This window comes from Colletotrichum chrysophilum (genome assembly GCF_026319265.1).
Source record: "Colletotrichum chrysophilum strain AFK26 chromosome Unknown scaffold_246, whole genome shotgun sequence".
NCBI classification, from domain to species: Eukaryota; Fungi; Ascomycota; class Sordariomycetes; order Glomerellales; family Glomerellaceae; genus Colletotrichum; species Colletotrichum chrysophilum.
The window spans coordinates 28,601-44,773 of record NW_026517533.1 but is presented as its reverse complement, the minus strand read 5'-3'; the positions used below and the strand labels follow the sequence as shown (position 1 = coordinate 44,773).

Sequence of the window (16,173 nt, the reverse complement as noted above, 5' to 3'; positions counted from 1 at the left end):
CATCGCGGACTGCGTCCCAACCGTCAAACGAAACCCTTTTCGCCCAAACACAGTAAAACGCACTGTGACTTCAGCCATGCAACGTGACATGGCATTAGAGCGCAGAGCTGCACGTGCCCTGTCACGCCTACGCCCAAGGGACAGGGGATACAAGAAGACGGAGCGTCGGTACGGAGCTCTCCGCCGAGCTGTCGAGTATGCCATTCGGACTCAAAATCGCAAGGGCTTTCGAGAGCACATTGCAGACACTTCAAAAGGATTGGATGTGTTTGACACCCTCAAGCAAGGTGTTCGTTGGGCAACCAAGACAGAGCCTGCTCACTCGCCACCCTTACAGAACCCCGACGGAACGTTGTGCGAGTCGGATGCGGAAAATGCAGCATGCTTCAGAGAGACTGTCTGGGGCCCGGCAACGAGCACAAATCCCTCTCCCTTGGAACGACCGGTCGAAGACCCTTCCAGACCGCAGCATTTTTCTCCACAACATCTTCGTCAAGGCGACCTCAAGTGGGCTCTAGAGGCCGCACCCACTGGCAAGGCATGCGGCCCTGATCAGGTTGCTTTCGACGTCTTCAAGAAGTGTCCACGTGTCTTTCACGCTCATTTGACGCGGATCATGAATGCGTGTCTCCGGCTGGAATACCACCCAGATGAATTTAAGCGGTCGATAACTGTCGTGCTACGGAAGCCCGACAGGACGGATTTCTCTCTTCCCAAGAGTTGGCGTCCTGTGGCGTTACTTTCGTGCTTGGGGAAGCTCCTGGAGAGGGTTGTTGCGGAGCGGATTCAGGAGCTTGCTGTGAAGCACAGACTGATTCCTCGGATGCAATTTGGATTTCCTGGACGCTGCACCACCAAGTGCATTGAGGCTCTTTTGTCCCCGGTCTACAGAGGCTTTTGCGTCAAGACCAGGAACAAAAAGAAGTGGAGATCGACACTCCTCAGTCTCGACATATCAGGCGCCTACGACCACGTCAATCGTCCCGAACTCCTTCGGATCCTGGTACGTAAGGGCATGCCCGATTGGATCGTCAATTTCATTTGGTCTTTCCTTTCTGACAGGAGGATAATGCTTCGGTTTCCCGGTTATGTCTCAGAGGAAGTTTTCGTTAACACTGGAATCCCTCAAGGCAGCCCCCTCTCTCCCATCCTCTTTGTCTTCTTCTCCGCCCCGATGCTAGAGAATTTCGAGCGCCTCCATCCCGATCTCAACGTCTTCGCCTTTTCCTACGTCGACGACTCTTATATCCTTGTCACATTCAGGACATTTAAGGAGAACTGCGAAATTCTCGAGATGTATCACGAGCAGGTGATGGAGTGGGCAACTCCCAATGGTATTCGGTTCGATCCTGGGAAGTACAAGGTGATGCACTTCACTCGAAACGAGAAATGCGACTTGTGCCCTGACATTTCTGGTCTCACTGTCAAACACGTCATCAACAACTCAGTCGACCCAGAGGCCCCGAAGCACCTTCGAATTCTTGGCGTCATGGTGGATCCGGCGTTGAAGTGGGATGCTCACATTGCCAACGTAAGTGACCTATCGCTTCTCAATCGTAACAATTGTCGGAGACTAACTATTTGGCTTTGAAGCTCGAGTCCAAAGTGAAGAAAAAGCTGGGTTTTCTGAAGCGGATCTCTAGCTCCGTCATGGGTCCTAACCTCATCGATACGCGAAGGCTGTATATCACGAGCGTGCGACCCATCATCACCTACGCCTGTGCTTGTTGGTTCGTTCTCGCCGATGGCAAGGGCCAGCAATTCCGAATCACAAAGAAGCTCATCGCGCGCCTGGATCGGCTTCAGCGCGAATGCCTTGTGAACATCTCTGGTGCCTACAACCAAGCGCCAGTCATGGTCCCGCAGAAGGAACTCAACATCGAGCCGATAGAAGTCGCGCTCCACCGGATCGCCATGGCCCATCGAGTCGGCAACACCAACACTCTGGAAGGGGAGAGGATGCTGAAGGTTGCGCGCCGTCCCTTTCACCGCATGCGGTCCTTTGCGTGCTTTGATCTACATCCATATTGGGTGGCATATCAACAGGCTGGGCTCGTTCGTGATGAGATTGTGCAACACTACGGGCTGGAACGTTCCGTTCGTCTGGGGCGAAACGTCGCAGGATGGTTCAATCAGTACCTTCGCCAACAGGGTCTTCTCAGGAGCGCCTATCTCTGGGCAGAGTTCGCTGAAGAGCATGCTCTCAAAGCGCCTCGAACATGCGGTCACGAGGCGGTGACTTACATGGGAGAATGGTGCACCAACATTATGAGCATTCACATGGGCAAGACCAGAGCTCAGTCAACCATCCTCATCCACATGAGGACTGGCCACAATGGTCTCAACTCGAATCTGTACTCCATTAACGTAAGTGAGCCCCCAAATCCCCCCTCGGTTGCATTGCTAACCACATTCTTGCAGAAAGCTGAGACCAACATGTGTCCCTGTGGCGAGGGCGAGCACACGGTGGAGCATCTCTTATTCGACTGTGTGAGCCTGGAGCGGCAGAGGAGGGAATTGTTACCCGCGGACTATGGCAAATGCGACGATGATCTGCGGCGGCTGAAGCTGAGGTATCTCCTCACGCAGTGCGCGGGGCCGGTTTCGGCATGGGCGTTGAAGCACTTTGAGCTTGAGCAGTTCTCGTGGACGAAGGAACATCTTCCGATCAGGACCAGGGCTTTTCCATTTTCGTCTGGGACGAGGCATCGTCGTGTATGATATTATTCCTTTTCAGATAGGACAATGAGCACCATGTTTCCCTGTAACCCTCCCCCACCCTGGGGTGTGAGTGGCCTATCATTTGTTTGAATTTCTTGTATTGGTAAGTTTCTACGCCAGTTGACGATGCGCTTGCTGACGATGTAGGTCTTGGTACACTGCTTTATCCCTCAACTCTGTGAGTATGCTGCTCTCCTTTCTATTTCTTGCACGCTCTTTTCCTTTCTTGCGCTGCTTCTTTTCTGGATTTCGTCTGCCGTTTCGCTCGCCGTCTTCCGCCTTCGCCCGCCGTATTTGTCGACCACCATCTACCTCCACCTGCCATCCTGGTCCAACACCTCGGCCTACCAACTTTGTCGACCACCACGTTCACTCTCATCTGCCATCCTTGGCCTTCATCTTCGTCCACCACCTTCGTCCACCACCACCACCACCACCACCACCTTCGTCTGCCATCCTCAACCACCATTTTCGTCGAACCTTATCCGCCGTCCTCATTCGACACAGTCTTCCGCCACCTTCCACGACTTTTGTCCACTGCCACCATCACCACCACCACCACCACCTTCGTCTGCCATCTCCGTCAACCATCTCCATCAACCGGCCTCATCCGACACCTTTGTCAACCGTTCAAACACGCCGTCTTCGTCGCCCACCTTCAACTTTCACCTCCGACCGCTGTCTTGCACTACGTCTGGCATCCTTTGTTCATCCGCACATGCACTCATGTTTCCTCTTCATTTTTCAATCTTGAATGAATGCCTCGTCGCTAACTTCTTGTGAGCATAGTCATCCTGCTCTCCTTACGCGATCTGAGCGATCGACACGGCCCTCAGCAGAGCGGCTCTGTAGGCAGCATATTCATCGTGAGTACACTGAAATCTACAACATATGGTGCTGTCTAACATGCTGAAGGCCCTGGAGAACCCTGGCGAGCTTGTGCTCCGTCTGATCCATCCCCCCCCTGTCGGCAATTCCTGTAGGCGCGGGAGAGAGCTTGCGTCTCCCAGCCTGTTAGCCGCAGCTCAGCCCGCCTCTGGAGGCCGGCGCCGAAGACGAATATGCGTGAGTACCTCACTGAATCAGTTGATTGTGTCTTTTGATAGCTGATATTGATTTCTCACAGCGATGGTATCCCTGGTGCTGAGCCTAGTGGTGCCTGCAAGGAACCCTTGCACTCCTCCCAACCGATGCCTTCGCATACCTTCAGCAGCCGCTGGAGGGTTGGCATACACGGCGCCCTCTGGGTCGAAGTTGGTAAGTGCACATTTCATCTACCTGAATGCGACAGTGTCTAATTATTTTCTAGTTGTTGAAGTTGTCAAGTTGTTGGTCTGCCATTGTGTTGTTTGATGGATGGAGAGTACTGGCTACTTACCTCACTGCTGCTCTCCTTATATAAGGCAAGGTTCCTGTAACCTTGGTGGCCGAGGCTGCCATGGTAAGTCCTGGTCCCTGTTCTTTCGGTTGAGTGCGATGTTGACTGACGTTCAGGCAGAGGAAAAGTTATTCGCACCTTGTTTACCTCGTCTTCGTCTCTCTAGAGACCTCTGTGTCTTCCAGTACTGAGTATAGTACTTCTGTGTTCACACCTTGGGTTATATCTATTAGGGTTGCTTGGTCCTTTTCCATATCTGTACCTTGCTGTATATTGTACTTCGGCTATAAATGTGATACTCCACATCAATCTTTTGGCCCCATGTGTGACTCCGTTGTTAGAGCGATGCTTATCTGACTTGTGTGGTTGACAGAAAAGGAGTGGCGGGAATGTTGGTGGTGGAGGAGCTGATTCTGTGGCGCTTGTATGTTGTGGCGATGGTCAGTGTCAGTGGGAACCTTGCTGGCTGGTGACCTGCTGTGGCTGAACTTGGTTTTGGCATAAATACCCTGCCCCTGCCCACTCCGCCTCCGCCATTCCGGTTTCGTCCAAGCTTCTGTCTTGTCTTTCCCCCCAGAAACACCACTCATGCACGCCTTTATCACAGCTGGCCTTACCTCAAGATGGATTGTCGTTTCAACCTCCTGCAACTCCCTTAGGAGTTGCGATAACTGATCTATCGCGCCTATTTGCTCGTCGATGGCGGGTACATCTGCGACGCTGAGGCGCTTTTCACGGGGAAGCTCCGGGGTGAGGCCAAGTGCAGGCTTACGCAAGCCGACGGAAAACCCATTGACATGGCTCTCGTTGTCACCTGCCGGGCTGTTGCGAAAGAAGTGCTTCACGGCGGGTTAGCCTTGCGCGTCAACACGGTGGCTTTCTCGACCTTCTATTCTGATGAGTTCCGCCAGCGCGGTGAAAGACTCCAAGCTTTCAGGAGCAAGGACGTGGACTGCAACATATTCAACATGATGAGGAACGTTGGCAGCTGCCTCCAAGGCCCAGTGTACGATGCACTCAAAAACGCCTACCCGGTTTTCATGCCTGTCGTGGAGCATTTGAGGGGCGGAAACCCGAACACGGACCTCGTGGCGCCTCCGGATTCGAATTACGGCCAGGCACCTTCGCTGTACCGGGAATTCGTTAGACTCGCCCTCCGGCTTGCGTGTCGCTACTATGTTGAGCAATTCAACGAGGCAATGAGCCAGGACTTCGCCATCCAGGAATCGCGTGGTCGGAGGTATGTGCCTGATTATCACAGCCTTGCTGCTTGCTCCATTGAGCCCTGGATTATCCCTACGGACGACGATATTGCACAAATCATGTCGTACAACGGGTGGCCAATTCCTTCGCCCGATGATGAGGACTTCGAAATCCATCTTCCAAGGTCAGATGACCGCTCAAAATACAGGTTCTCCGCCGCCGCGTCTGCTATCTATTTCCTGGATTCCTTACCATATCATAACCGGGCGCATCTACGTAACATAATTCTGAACGAGGACCGAGAAGCCGTATCGCAACCGGCATGCCATGTTCAAGGCCTCATTCCGTTCTGCAAGGAGAACCCTCTGCTACGGATTGAACGGAGATGCAGCTTGTGGGGTAATGTCTTTCGCCCAGATTGGTTATCCGGCGACCCCGACTCTAGGGTCGATCCGGAATGGGTACCAGACCCAAAGCTGAGGTCAAACCAGGTTTCTCGAAACGTAGCCACGTGGATTATGGAGGCGTTGGCCCTGGAGCACCACGGCATGCCCCACGGCGCGTTTTCCCTTCTTCTCGACGGCGGCCCGGCACCGCAGCTGTGCGAGGAGATATTCCAGACCGTCGTCCAGCGGGACGTGGCGTGGCAGCTCGCCAGGGACGAGTCCCGCCGGCGCGGCTACCTCCCGGCCCGGACGTGGATAGAGAGGAACGGAGAACACCCGTGGCGATGGTCCTCCTACTTCAGACCCGCCGAGTCCGACCTTGGATATATGTACGAAGGGTTCCCGCGGGCCATGAGAGACGTTGCGGAGAAGAAGTCGGTCGTGCGTTGCAACTTCGACGTGGGCGTGCCATGGGACGTGGAGCGGATCGTCGAGGAGCGCCGCGGCCGCGGCGAGCAGGAGTGGAACGAGGACTGGTTCGCGCACGACCCGCTTAGCTGGGAGACCGTGCCGCCTCTCCCCAGTTGGACCGACTGTCTGCGGGAGGACGTCCTGCGTCCTGACGAGAATCCTCCGGCAAGAAGAGATAGTTTCGACGAGTGGGTCGCGAGGTGGGACGAAAGTTCGGGCTCGGACGACGACTGGGCTTTGTGAGCAATGGGCGGGACAGGAGCTCGGACTGCGAAGTACCGCTGATCTAGTTGTGTTTGTGCCAACAAAGCAAGAGCATGCGAGCAATCTTTGGGAAAAGAAACTCAGACAGGATGTAGATGCGACATCGTCAACCAGCCGATCGGACGGTCAGCCCCTCGATCCTTCGCGACTTCGCAAGACGGGTGGATTTCTGGAGGCGCAAATTTGGACGACATTACGGTGGGAGGAATTTGTGTCCCATCTTCTCCCGGAGTGCTTTCTCCCATTTGTCTGTTGATTTCGTTTTATTTTTGTTTCTTTTGTCTTGCGCTGGAAAGTCAGTCCCAGTAAGTGCCGCAATTTTTGTTAACAGTCAAGGTAGCAATACAAAGTCGTCGCAGTCCTGAACCGATTTTCTTATCTCGAGGAGAGCTTCGTTTCTCGCGGTGGAACACTCATTAACCTCGTCAATGTAAGGAACTCTTCTTGCTTCTTGCCACTAATGTTTCGTGCTAATCGCATCCACAACTTCGAGGATGGAGCGGTGATGGTAGTTTCGGAAGCGCTTGTTGGCTTCAATGGTCTTTTTTCTTCGGTTCCGAGGAGTAAGTCCAGTCGCCCTTTGCAAACGTGACTTGAATCACGGCCTGTAAGTGGATGCGCGATGACATTTAGGAGAATCTGATGATGGTGGCCCGTCCTTGCTGGGTGATTGGCAGTAATAGGACTCAGAAGGGTCTGCGGGCTTGAAGAGGCGGGCACGTCTGACCACCTTTGGCTTGGATCTTTACCAGACTCCATACATGGGCGGTGCATTTGGAGCCAGATTACGCATCATTCCCAGGCTCGATGTGGTGGCGTCCCAGAAAATGGCCTCATGTGCAAAAGCATGGCTTTTTGGCCGCTACAGACGCTGCAGCCACATCTGTTTGGGTTTGCTTACCTGCCTGTGCATGACGTAGAATATACAATGTGGTAGTGAATGTGTTACCTGACCTGTCTTCAAATTGCCATTCTTGTGTGTCCAACAACGCGCTCAGCTGTTTTGGTACAAGACGTACCGTTCCTAGTGTCCTCGCAAGGTTGACACGTTGTAGCTCGAGATTCAGTTTCTGGGACTGGTTGCTCACACCTTCACTGCGGGAGGGATTTTCAATCGATTGTGGCAGTTCGGTCTAATACCACGTAACTGCGGGCTGATCAGAGTTTTCCTGTGTCGATGCAACCTGTTTGGCTTACCTTTTGCATTGCAGCGTGTATGCGGAGCCTAGAGGTTCCCTTGACTGTTTCGTCATGCCTGCGAGGTGAAAGACAACTGTTTCGGCTCCAAGCGGTGACTTGTTGTTCGTCAAATTGACATGGTGAAAGCGTTTTCAGCGCACTGCTGAGGTGAGGTACATGATGGCGCTGATACCTTTGGTTTCTTCTGGAACTTTTCTGGGCCGTTTAGATGAGCTTGAGACTAAGATTGATACGAACTGTTTCGGACAAAATTGCAATCAGCTTCTTTCAACAGGATTTTGATTTGCCTTGAACACTTGTCACCCGCCCGTCGAAACCCCTGCATGTTTGAGGCAGTCTACCGGATGGGCAGTTAATGGCATAACTCATCCCAAGACGGACACGGTCTAAAAGAATGGAGTTTGCTGCCCATATTGATACTTAAGTGCAAGCTTTCGACCTTCATTTGCAGGACTACACAGGGTATGGGTAAATTTGCAACTCAGGCGTTCGAGAAAGTCTGTTTCTCATCGAAGCCAAATGCTGTCTGCACCCCTTCATTCCTTGTTGTTGGTTGGTGCTTACACATCATTCATGATCGAGGTAGCTGTTTCTGTCGTTGTCCTTCTGATATCATTTTATGAGGTCGTCGTTGGATCGTGATAGTGACTCTCACCCGAGCCATTTGCGCCGAGACCGAAGGAAGATGCAAGCTATCGATGAAATTTGTCAGCAGGATCCCTTAATTTGTCCAAAGTGCTTGTTGGCGATGCAGCTAGCCGAAGGCCATTGTTACTGTGACTAGTCATTCTCGTTATCGAGGAACGACTATGGATGGTGGCGCTTCTTCTACCTTGGGACAGGAGCAAACAAGGACTTTGAAGAAACCCAGACGACTATCCAGCATGTCTCAGCAGATTGTCGAATCTTCGCAAAAGATTTGGAGTAGGAGATAATCTGGCAGTCGTTCAATGCCCCGGTGCCGGGCTTGATGTCATCGTAGTTTGCTGCTTCCCCCTGCGCCGTGAACTGTTCCCTGTTCACCTTGACGACAGATCTCGACAGTCGGACGCGTAAAAGACGAGTTCAAGGTTCTATTTTGAGAGATGATTGCCCGCGAATCACTGAAAATCGAATCACTGAAAAATCTAATTCTCAGTTAAACACGATATGTTGTAGAACTTGCCCTACTTTTGCGGATTTCGCATTCCGGCACCCCTTGACGTCAGCTAACCGGCCGAAGAGCCGAGGGAGTTCTTGGCTTCCAACTGAAGCTAATGCATCTCAGTGGAGTCTCCTGCTGTTCCAGACCTCCTGATAAGCTTGACGACTTCCCAACCCTACACATCCGCTCCAAATCAGGATTGCAGCCTACGACAGCAGCTCCCTGTATCCACGCCGGTTCGTCCACCTTCCCCTCACCCCACCAACTCTCTCTCCTCTCATCCTCACACCACCAACTCAAAAACACCCATCTCACCACCCTCACCCGCCTCCAAACATGCTCGACACCCCAACGCACATCGTCACCCTCGAGAAGAAATGGGGCTATCACGCCGCCAACGGGTACGAGCTGAACAACAACACATGGGGCAGCGCCGCCGCAACCTCGGGCTCGCAGCGCACGCACTACGACGGCCCCACGGCGCCAAGCAGCCCCACGGGATCCGTGGGAATCGCGTGGTCCACGGACTGGGAGTGGCGCGGCGGCGAGAACAGCGTCAAGTCGTACGTCTACGGCGCGCGGCAGTTCCGGCGCCGGCTGGTGAGCGAGGTCGCTGCGCTCCCGACGGAGGTGGAGTGGCGGTATAACACGTGGGATGTCCGCGCCAACGTCGCGTTTGACATTTTCACCGATCCGGATGTGGAGCATGCGAATAGTAGCGGGGAGTACGAGGTTATGATATGGTAGGTTCTGCGCGTGCTTTTGGGGCCAGGCGGCTGATGGGACGGTGGTGTAGGTTGGCGAGGCTGGGCGGCGTGTGGCCCATCAGCGAGTCCAAGGCGCCGATTGCGCAGGTGGAGATTGAGGGCCATCGGTGGGAGGTGCATTTTGGGTATAATCATGGTGGGAAGATGAAGGTGTTTAGCTTTTTGCCAGTGGATGGGCCGATTCAGAGCTTCCGCGCGGATGTGAAGCGGTTTTTTGATTATCTGGTTGCTGAGCATCAGTTTCCGGCTTATAACCAATACATGCTCGGTAAGCAGTGCACTTTGAGTGAGTTTCACGGGAGAGCTGACGGTTTGCAGTGTTCCAGCTGGGTACGGAGGCGTTTACGGGAGGTCCCGCGGAGTTTGTGGTTCCTAAGTTCATTGCCGATGTCCAGTGAGGCTCGTCTCGATCGTCAAAAGGCTTTGTAACGCTGGGACGTGGAAATTCTACAGCGATGAATGACATTCTTCTAGGTCTAATCTAATATCTTACACTAATAGTACAATATCCAGCACATAATCTGAAGAGAGGAGATGGTCCAACATCATCCCCGGGTATCACGCAACACAGTGGTCCACGCCCGCCGTCAACAACAGCTTCGCATACTGCTGATGCAAAGCGACGACAACTCCCATCAGGGCTCCCTTGCCATTGCTAACTCGGTCAATCATCATCGACTTGATCTTGAATCTGACGACCCGCTTATGAGGATCAAGCTCCGTGACGAGCGTGATGAACGTGTCCATCTCACGTGGACCCTCCTCCCTAGGCGACACACCGCCACGGAACATGAGGGTGTTGGACGACTTGTCGATGACGATGAAGTCGTCCGCCAGTATCGTACCTGTCATGGTCAGCAGGTCTGGTATATGAGGCTGAAGCATCAGACGTACCGATGGGGTAAGTGCTCTTCAGCAATTCCTCCTTCTCCCAAATGTCACTCGCGTTAGACTCATTCTTCCTCGCCCTCTCCATGAGTTTCCGCTGTACAGTAAAAGCTACATCAACTTAGCATTACATCTTGTCAATTTCCGTCATTCTCTAACTCACCGTACCGCCCCCAGACACCCGCCGCATACGTCTCCACCAGCTTCGACCCCCCGCTCAACGCGTCCTCCAGCAACCCAGGACGAACATTCTCATACGCCACCTCGCGGACGAAGCAGTCGTGGAACCCGCCATTGTTGTCCGGATTCACCTTCTTCAGGAACGGGTGCTGGAACAGGCTGTCCGTCGCTGGCGAGAACGACTCGTCGAGGCAGCATTGGCGGGTCCAAAAGTGGAAACCCGACGGGACCGCAACGGCTGTGGCGGCGGCGAACTTGGAGAAGGCAAGTAACCTTGCCCGGGTGAAGATTGAAGCCATCATGGGATCTTACGTCGGAAGCGACTTTTTGGTGATTTTCTGGTCACAAAGAATGTCATTAACGAAGAAAACAGCTGGCATGAAATTTTGGCTCTGTTGACATGGGTCCTTGGGCCTAAGGACGGAGTTCACAAGTTGGCATATTCTCCGTTTCCCTCCGTGCCTTGGCGGAGCCGCACGTGACCCGAAAAATTGAAGTAGCGCTCGACAGTGATAGAGGCGTCTTCCATCGTCGAGTCCGAAAGCCGAGACGCGAGATTCCCTGCCAAGCGGGCCGGTTTTTCCATCCTCACTAAAGACGGGTGAAAAGTGGGAATGGCATCCGGCGGGAGGACTTGCTCGGTAGTCCGTGGGCTCCGAGCCGGCTTGGCTGGGCATTGTCTCAGCAATGAATTGTTGTCAGATTAAAGTTATTGTGAGCAAATGGACTAAGCTGCAGGTGCATTGGATGTCTGAGCCGCAAGATGTTCATTGACGCACCCACGGAAGGACTTGGTCAATCTTTGAAGGGACCTTTTTGACAGACGAAATACAAACACACATGTCTTGCAATTCCTGCAGGAAACTAGCGTCGAAGTGAGTTAAGTCCTTTTTGAGATTGATTATTATTGAAGCAATGTGAATCAACTTGAATATCGCGGTGGTGAAAGGTCACAGAGACGGTCCACAAGATCGCACCGGTCTCAACAAACTAGGAAGGCAATCAATCCACCGCAAGCTTAGGCGCCTACAAACTTTGCGGTCGAATGCTGCATCGGTCATAGTCTCAAGCTTCTTCATTTCACACTATGAAGATTAAATGTAGCCGGCGGGAACCGATGACTTCCACAAGGTGGAATGAACAACAAACTCACCGAACATCGTCGTATTCAACATAGCTCTAACCAGCATCATCAACCGCCACGGACAGCAGGTCACAGGGCGTCTCCGCATTACGATTATGAGTGAGAGGAAGTCGGTTTGACTTCTCATTCACAGAAGCTTGTATTTGTGGTAGCGTGCGAAGTCCAGGTGAGTATTAATCGAGCCTTGGAGCCGAATCTGAGACTGTGAACCCGACTTAACAGTACGAAGTTGAAGTCTCACAATCATGTGGACAAGCTTGCAACTAACTTGTGTGATTCAAACTAGGATTTGTGTGAGACGCTTGCTAACTTTTGTGGCGTTATTGCTTCTGTGGCTACTTTTATGGCACTGGCTTCATCGGGCTTTTCATTCAACTTTATTTTTTTCAATTCCGAGGTCCTCTTGCGAAAGACATTGTGTGAATCAATTCAATGTCAATCAAACTTTCACATTAAACATGGTCAAAGTTACATCAACTAGTACTATTTTCATCTCAGTCAGAGAGCTAGAACATATCTAACATGAAACCCACCATTGTACCTCCCACCACAACCACTCACTCAAGAGTTTTAAGCCACACCTCCACCGGATCACCCCCGCCCTCCAAAACATCAGTCTTATGCTTCACTCCATAAAGATACGGCTTCTCATCCGCATAGCACGCAGTCTCCGCCTCCTTCGGCAAATCCCCCGTCATAATGTACCGCCTTGCAATCGCCTCCGTGCACTTCGACGTGTCCCTCGACGAGTGCCCGTAGCCATGGTGCGCCACCAGCCTCGCATTGCGCCCCATCTCCTTCAGCAACCTCCGCCCGTTGCGCAGCGGCGTCGCCGGATCATACGCCTCTGCGATCAGCAGCACCGGGTGGCGCAGCGTGTGGTTCAAATCGCCGCGGTACACGCCCGCGGGCTCGGGCCAGTACGTGCCAAAGTGCCGGCACGGAAACACGTTGAAGAAGCGCGAGTTGCCCGAGACCCACGACTTGGCCGTCATGTTGGCCCACAGCGACGCCCACCAGTCGAGCCCGTCGGCGGGCTGCGGCGCGTCCCACGAGTCGGCGCAGATTACCAGCGTGCCGAGCTCGTCGGACGACGCGGGCTGCGGGTGCGTGGCCGGCAGCGTCGGGTCGTACTCCCACGCGGAGCGCTCGAGGGCGCGCGCGGCGAGGGTGGCGTTGCCCTGCTCGAGCTCGGCGAGCATCTGCGCGAGCGCGGGCCAGCCCTGCGCGTTGTAGAGGGAGCGGTAGATGGCGCCGACGAGGCCGGAGTAGGTGACGAGCGAGGGCCCGCTGGTGTTGGTGTAGCCCATGACGGGCCTGTCGATGAGCGAGTTGACGAGGGCGAGCATGCGCGACTCGAGGTCGTCGAGGGCGACGGGGTAGCCGTCGATCTCGCGGGCCAGCGCGCAGTGGTTGGGCCCGGCGTTGAGGCACTCGCCGAGGAAGCCGTCGTGCCAGGCGTTGGTGGCGTTGTCGAGGGCGGTCCAGCCGAAGCCGCCGAGCAGGCGGTGGTCGCGGACGTACTCGGTACCGTCGAGGATCATGCGGCCGACGCTGTGGGGGAAGATGTTGGCGTAGGTCTGGCCGATGCCGGTGCCGTAGCTGACGAGGTAGCCGGTGAGCTCGCGCTCGCCGAGGGCCTTGCGGATCTGCTCCATGTCGCGGGCGACGAAGGTGGTGCTGAGGAAGCGGGGGACGTCGCCGTGCTTCTGGAAGCAGGCGTTCATGGTGGCGTTGTTCATGGCGTCGGCGAGGTTGAGCTGGCGCTTGGGGTCGGAGACCTCGAGGTACTGGCCGGTGAGGAGGGACCAGTGGTCGCGGTCGACGTCGTAGGGGAAGCAGGAGATGGAGGGGTGCGTGGTGTTGACGCCGCGGGGGTCCCAGCCGAGCACGTCGAAGGTGCCGTTGCTGAAGCGCTTGGAGACGCGTTCGGCGGCCGACCAGGCGTAGGATGTGCCGCTGCCGCCGGGGCCGCCGGGCTCGATTACGATGGTGCGTTTGCTCTTGGTGCCTGGGACGGGGTTTTTGTCTGCGTCGAGGGGTTCTCTGATGCGGGCGAGGCCGGAGACTTGGTACTTGGTCACGGCCAGCCGGACGATGCGAGTGTCGGAGTCATTGGTGTAGTCGAGAGGCACGTCGAGGTATCCGCATAGGTAGATGCCGCGGCCTGCGTAGGGATTGCGGAACTCCTCGGTGGACGTGGTTTTGTTGCCCCAGCTCCAGTGAGACGGACGAGGGTCAAAGAGCGCCTCCCAAGTGTCCTCGGGATGCGGGTCGCTGAGGGGAGGCGGGAGAGATGTATTGGTGCAAGGGATGAACCTGAACGGGTCATCGGGCATGGGGAACCGGCCGTACGGAGACCCTCTGAGATGGACGACTGAGGCGAAGTCATGATGGTGCTCGGGGTGCCTCCAAGACTTGAGATCCTGCTTGTGGAGGTACCAGCTCGCAGCGCCCAGCAAAGCGATGGCGCCGCCGGCTATCAGCCACTTTCCGATGGCTGAGCGGTTGTGTCGCCGGACCGGCTGCACGCTCGCATATGCTTGCTTCTTCTCCATGTTGAGTGCCGTTCCATGCAGATTCGATGTCTGAGCCCAACAATCGCCCCTCAATGGCGGATTGACTGATTATAAGTACAAAATAAATAAGACCTAAGCTCGACGCGATGGCTGCAGCGGTGACGAGGAAAACGCGTTTGAGACGACGTCGCTCGCTGAGGGGTTTCGCAAGCCTCGCCGTCTTCGCGATCTCTGGTTGGCTCGGCTCGTTGCAAGCTGTAACGACCGGCTTATGTCAGCTTCGGCCGGCCGAGTCGGGCTTAGCTCCCGGGAAGTGTGGGGATCCTTGGTTCCGATTTGCCGTTGCGGAGCCCGCTTAGGTCTCCGGGCACTGAGTTGTGAGGAATTTGACGCGGGTTCGTCTGTCGATGGTGTAAGCTTCGGCCAAAATTCATCCGCAATAATTCTTGGTCTGTCGATACGTTCCAGAGCTCGAATGCGTCTGGGCAGGCGGGCAGCGCGCTGCGAATTCCGGAATTCAGGTGCTTCATCCGCCATGTCAGAATGCCTTCTTGACCGGCTTGAACCTCTGTCGGGTGGGGGCCGGAGAGGGTCTCCGATCTATCGGCCGAGAGATGGACATGAGCCGGACGGCTTTCGATGTGGACCGGCGATTAATTTATCGTGGACCCGCTTGCTAGAGGTCCACCGCTACACGTGAGCTCAAACCGATCAGCGCCGGTCCTATTTCAGGTCTGGACCGGAGCAGACAAACCTTGAAAAGTTCTGTGGTTCTCGGAAAACGTCCCTGTAAAGGTCTATCAAATAGCATCTCTGAGTTGCAGGTTGCACATTCATGAAGGTCCTCGTATCACCGTCACTATCAATCAGTCAATCTCAAACGCTGCACAAGTAGCGGCTTAAGCACCCACAAGTTGTGTGTGGCTAGGCACAAGAGGTAGAAGATTGAACTCTACGCATGCAAGCAATATGAGCGTCGAGAACCATATTCCAGGAACTTGCCCATCGAGACTTTGAAGAAAGCTGCCGAATTGAGAAGACCTGGCCCTCCCTCATCTTAACCAGGCAATACAAACAGTGGAAAGTCTTCGGAACCGCCGTGCCCAATCATCCCATCGCAAATTCATTCGCCACAATATCCCCAAAGAGATCTCTCCCATCAAGGCAATTACCATCCTCGAACGCAAGCCCGTTCAAAGTCTTCCAAGAAATGATCAACCCCATCACGTGTAGTCCCATCGCGAGTCAACCGAATCCCCCAAGGCTTGGCAAAATCCGCCCACCCTCCGGCGCTAGCCGCCCCAAAAGTCGCCGTCGAAGCCGGAACAACGGCATTCGCTCACAAACTCAAAATAACAATACTCCAAGCTTCACAGTCCGTGCAACACAGACCGATCATCGTTCTCGTTCAATGCCAAGAACTGCATCACGGCAACGCGGCCGGCACCTCCATCTGTTTTTTTCTCAAAAAGTCGACAAGTGACACAGATTGGCGCCCCCGTGGGATCCAGCCGTCAGGTACGCAAATCTCCGAAGCGGCTCGTCACTTTTTTTTTTTTTCGTCTCCTCTTCGCAGTGCCAAGGAAATTCCAACGAGATGCACGCACAAAGGTTTGGCCAAACCCCAACGCCAAGACCGCCACCGTGGCCGAGCCGGGTCATCGCCAGGCCCGACTTTTCGCAGAAGGGAGGAAGAAGAGAACAGTCATGCGTCGGCGTGAGACGGAAAAGTCTTGGCTCTTTTTTTTTTTTTTTTTTCGTGTGTCTTGTCCGCTGGCGTTGGCGTTTGTTTGCCAATGGTCTTGGCATAGGGCGCAACGCGTGTACCTGCGACCGATGAGACTCGCAGATGGCAGTGAGGCGGAAAGCGCAGTCTCGCCCAGAGAACACAAAAGTGTCACCGCCTAG

The 16,173-nt window shown here is 54.4% G+C and overlaps 4 protein-coding genes across 4 annotated transcripts; 2 read left to right on the top strand and 2 right to left on the bottom strand.

Moving 5' to 3' along the window:
• Window positions 1-4,896: 4,896 nt before the first annotated feature.
• On the top strand, window positions 4,897-6,402 carry COL26b_013676 (uncharacterized protein; the record flags this gene model as incomplete). Its single annotated transcript, XM_053186270.1, has 1 exon — window positions 4,897-6,402. One exon carries the CDS (start codon window positions 4,897-4,899, stop codon window positions 6,400-6,402), a length of 1,506 nt encoding a protein of 501 aa, XP_053029797.1.
• A 2,701-nt stretch (window positions 6,403-9,103) lies between these two features.
• Window positions 9,104-9,932, top strand: COL26b_013675 (uncharacterized protein; the record flags this gene model as incomplete). Its single annotated transcript, XM_053186269.1, has 3 exons — window positions 9,104-9,510; window positions 9,564-9,802; window positions 9,853-9,932. 3 exons carry the CDS (start codon window positions 9,104-9,106, stop codon window positions 9,930-9,932), a joined length of 726 nt encoding a protein of 241 aa, XP_053029796.1.
• A 160-nt stretch (window positions 9,933-10,092) lies between these two features.
• Window positions 10,093-10,901, bottom strand: COL26b_013674 (uncharacterized protein; the record flags this gene model as incomplete). The annotated part of the gene is made up of 3 exons (XM_053186268.1): window positions 10,093-10,379; window positions 10,429-10,533; window positions 10,586-10,901. The coding sequence occupies 3 exons, from the start codon at window positions 10,899-10,901 to the stop codon at window positions 10,093-10,095; spliced, it is 708 nt and encodes a 235-aa protein (XP_053029795.1).
• Window positions 10,902-12,303: 1,402 nt separating this feature from the next.
• Window positions 12,304-14,304, bottom strand: COL26b_013673 (uncharacterized protein; the record flags this gene model as incomplete). The annotated part of the gene is made up of 1 exon (XM_053186267.1): window positions 12,304-14,304. The coding sequence occupies one exon, from the start codon at window positions 14,302-14,304 to the stop codon at window positions 12,304-12,306; it is 2,001 nt and encodes a 666-aa protein (XP_053029794.1).
• Window positions 14,305-16,173: the final 1,869 nt, after the last annotated feature.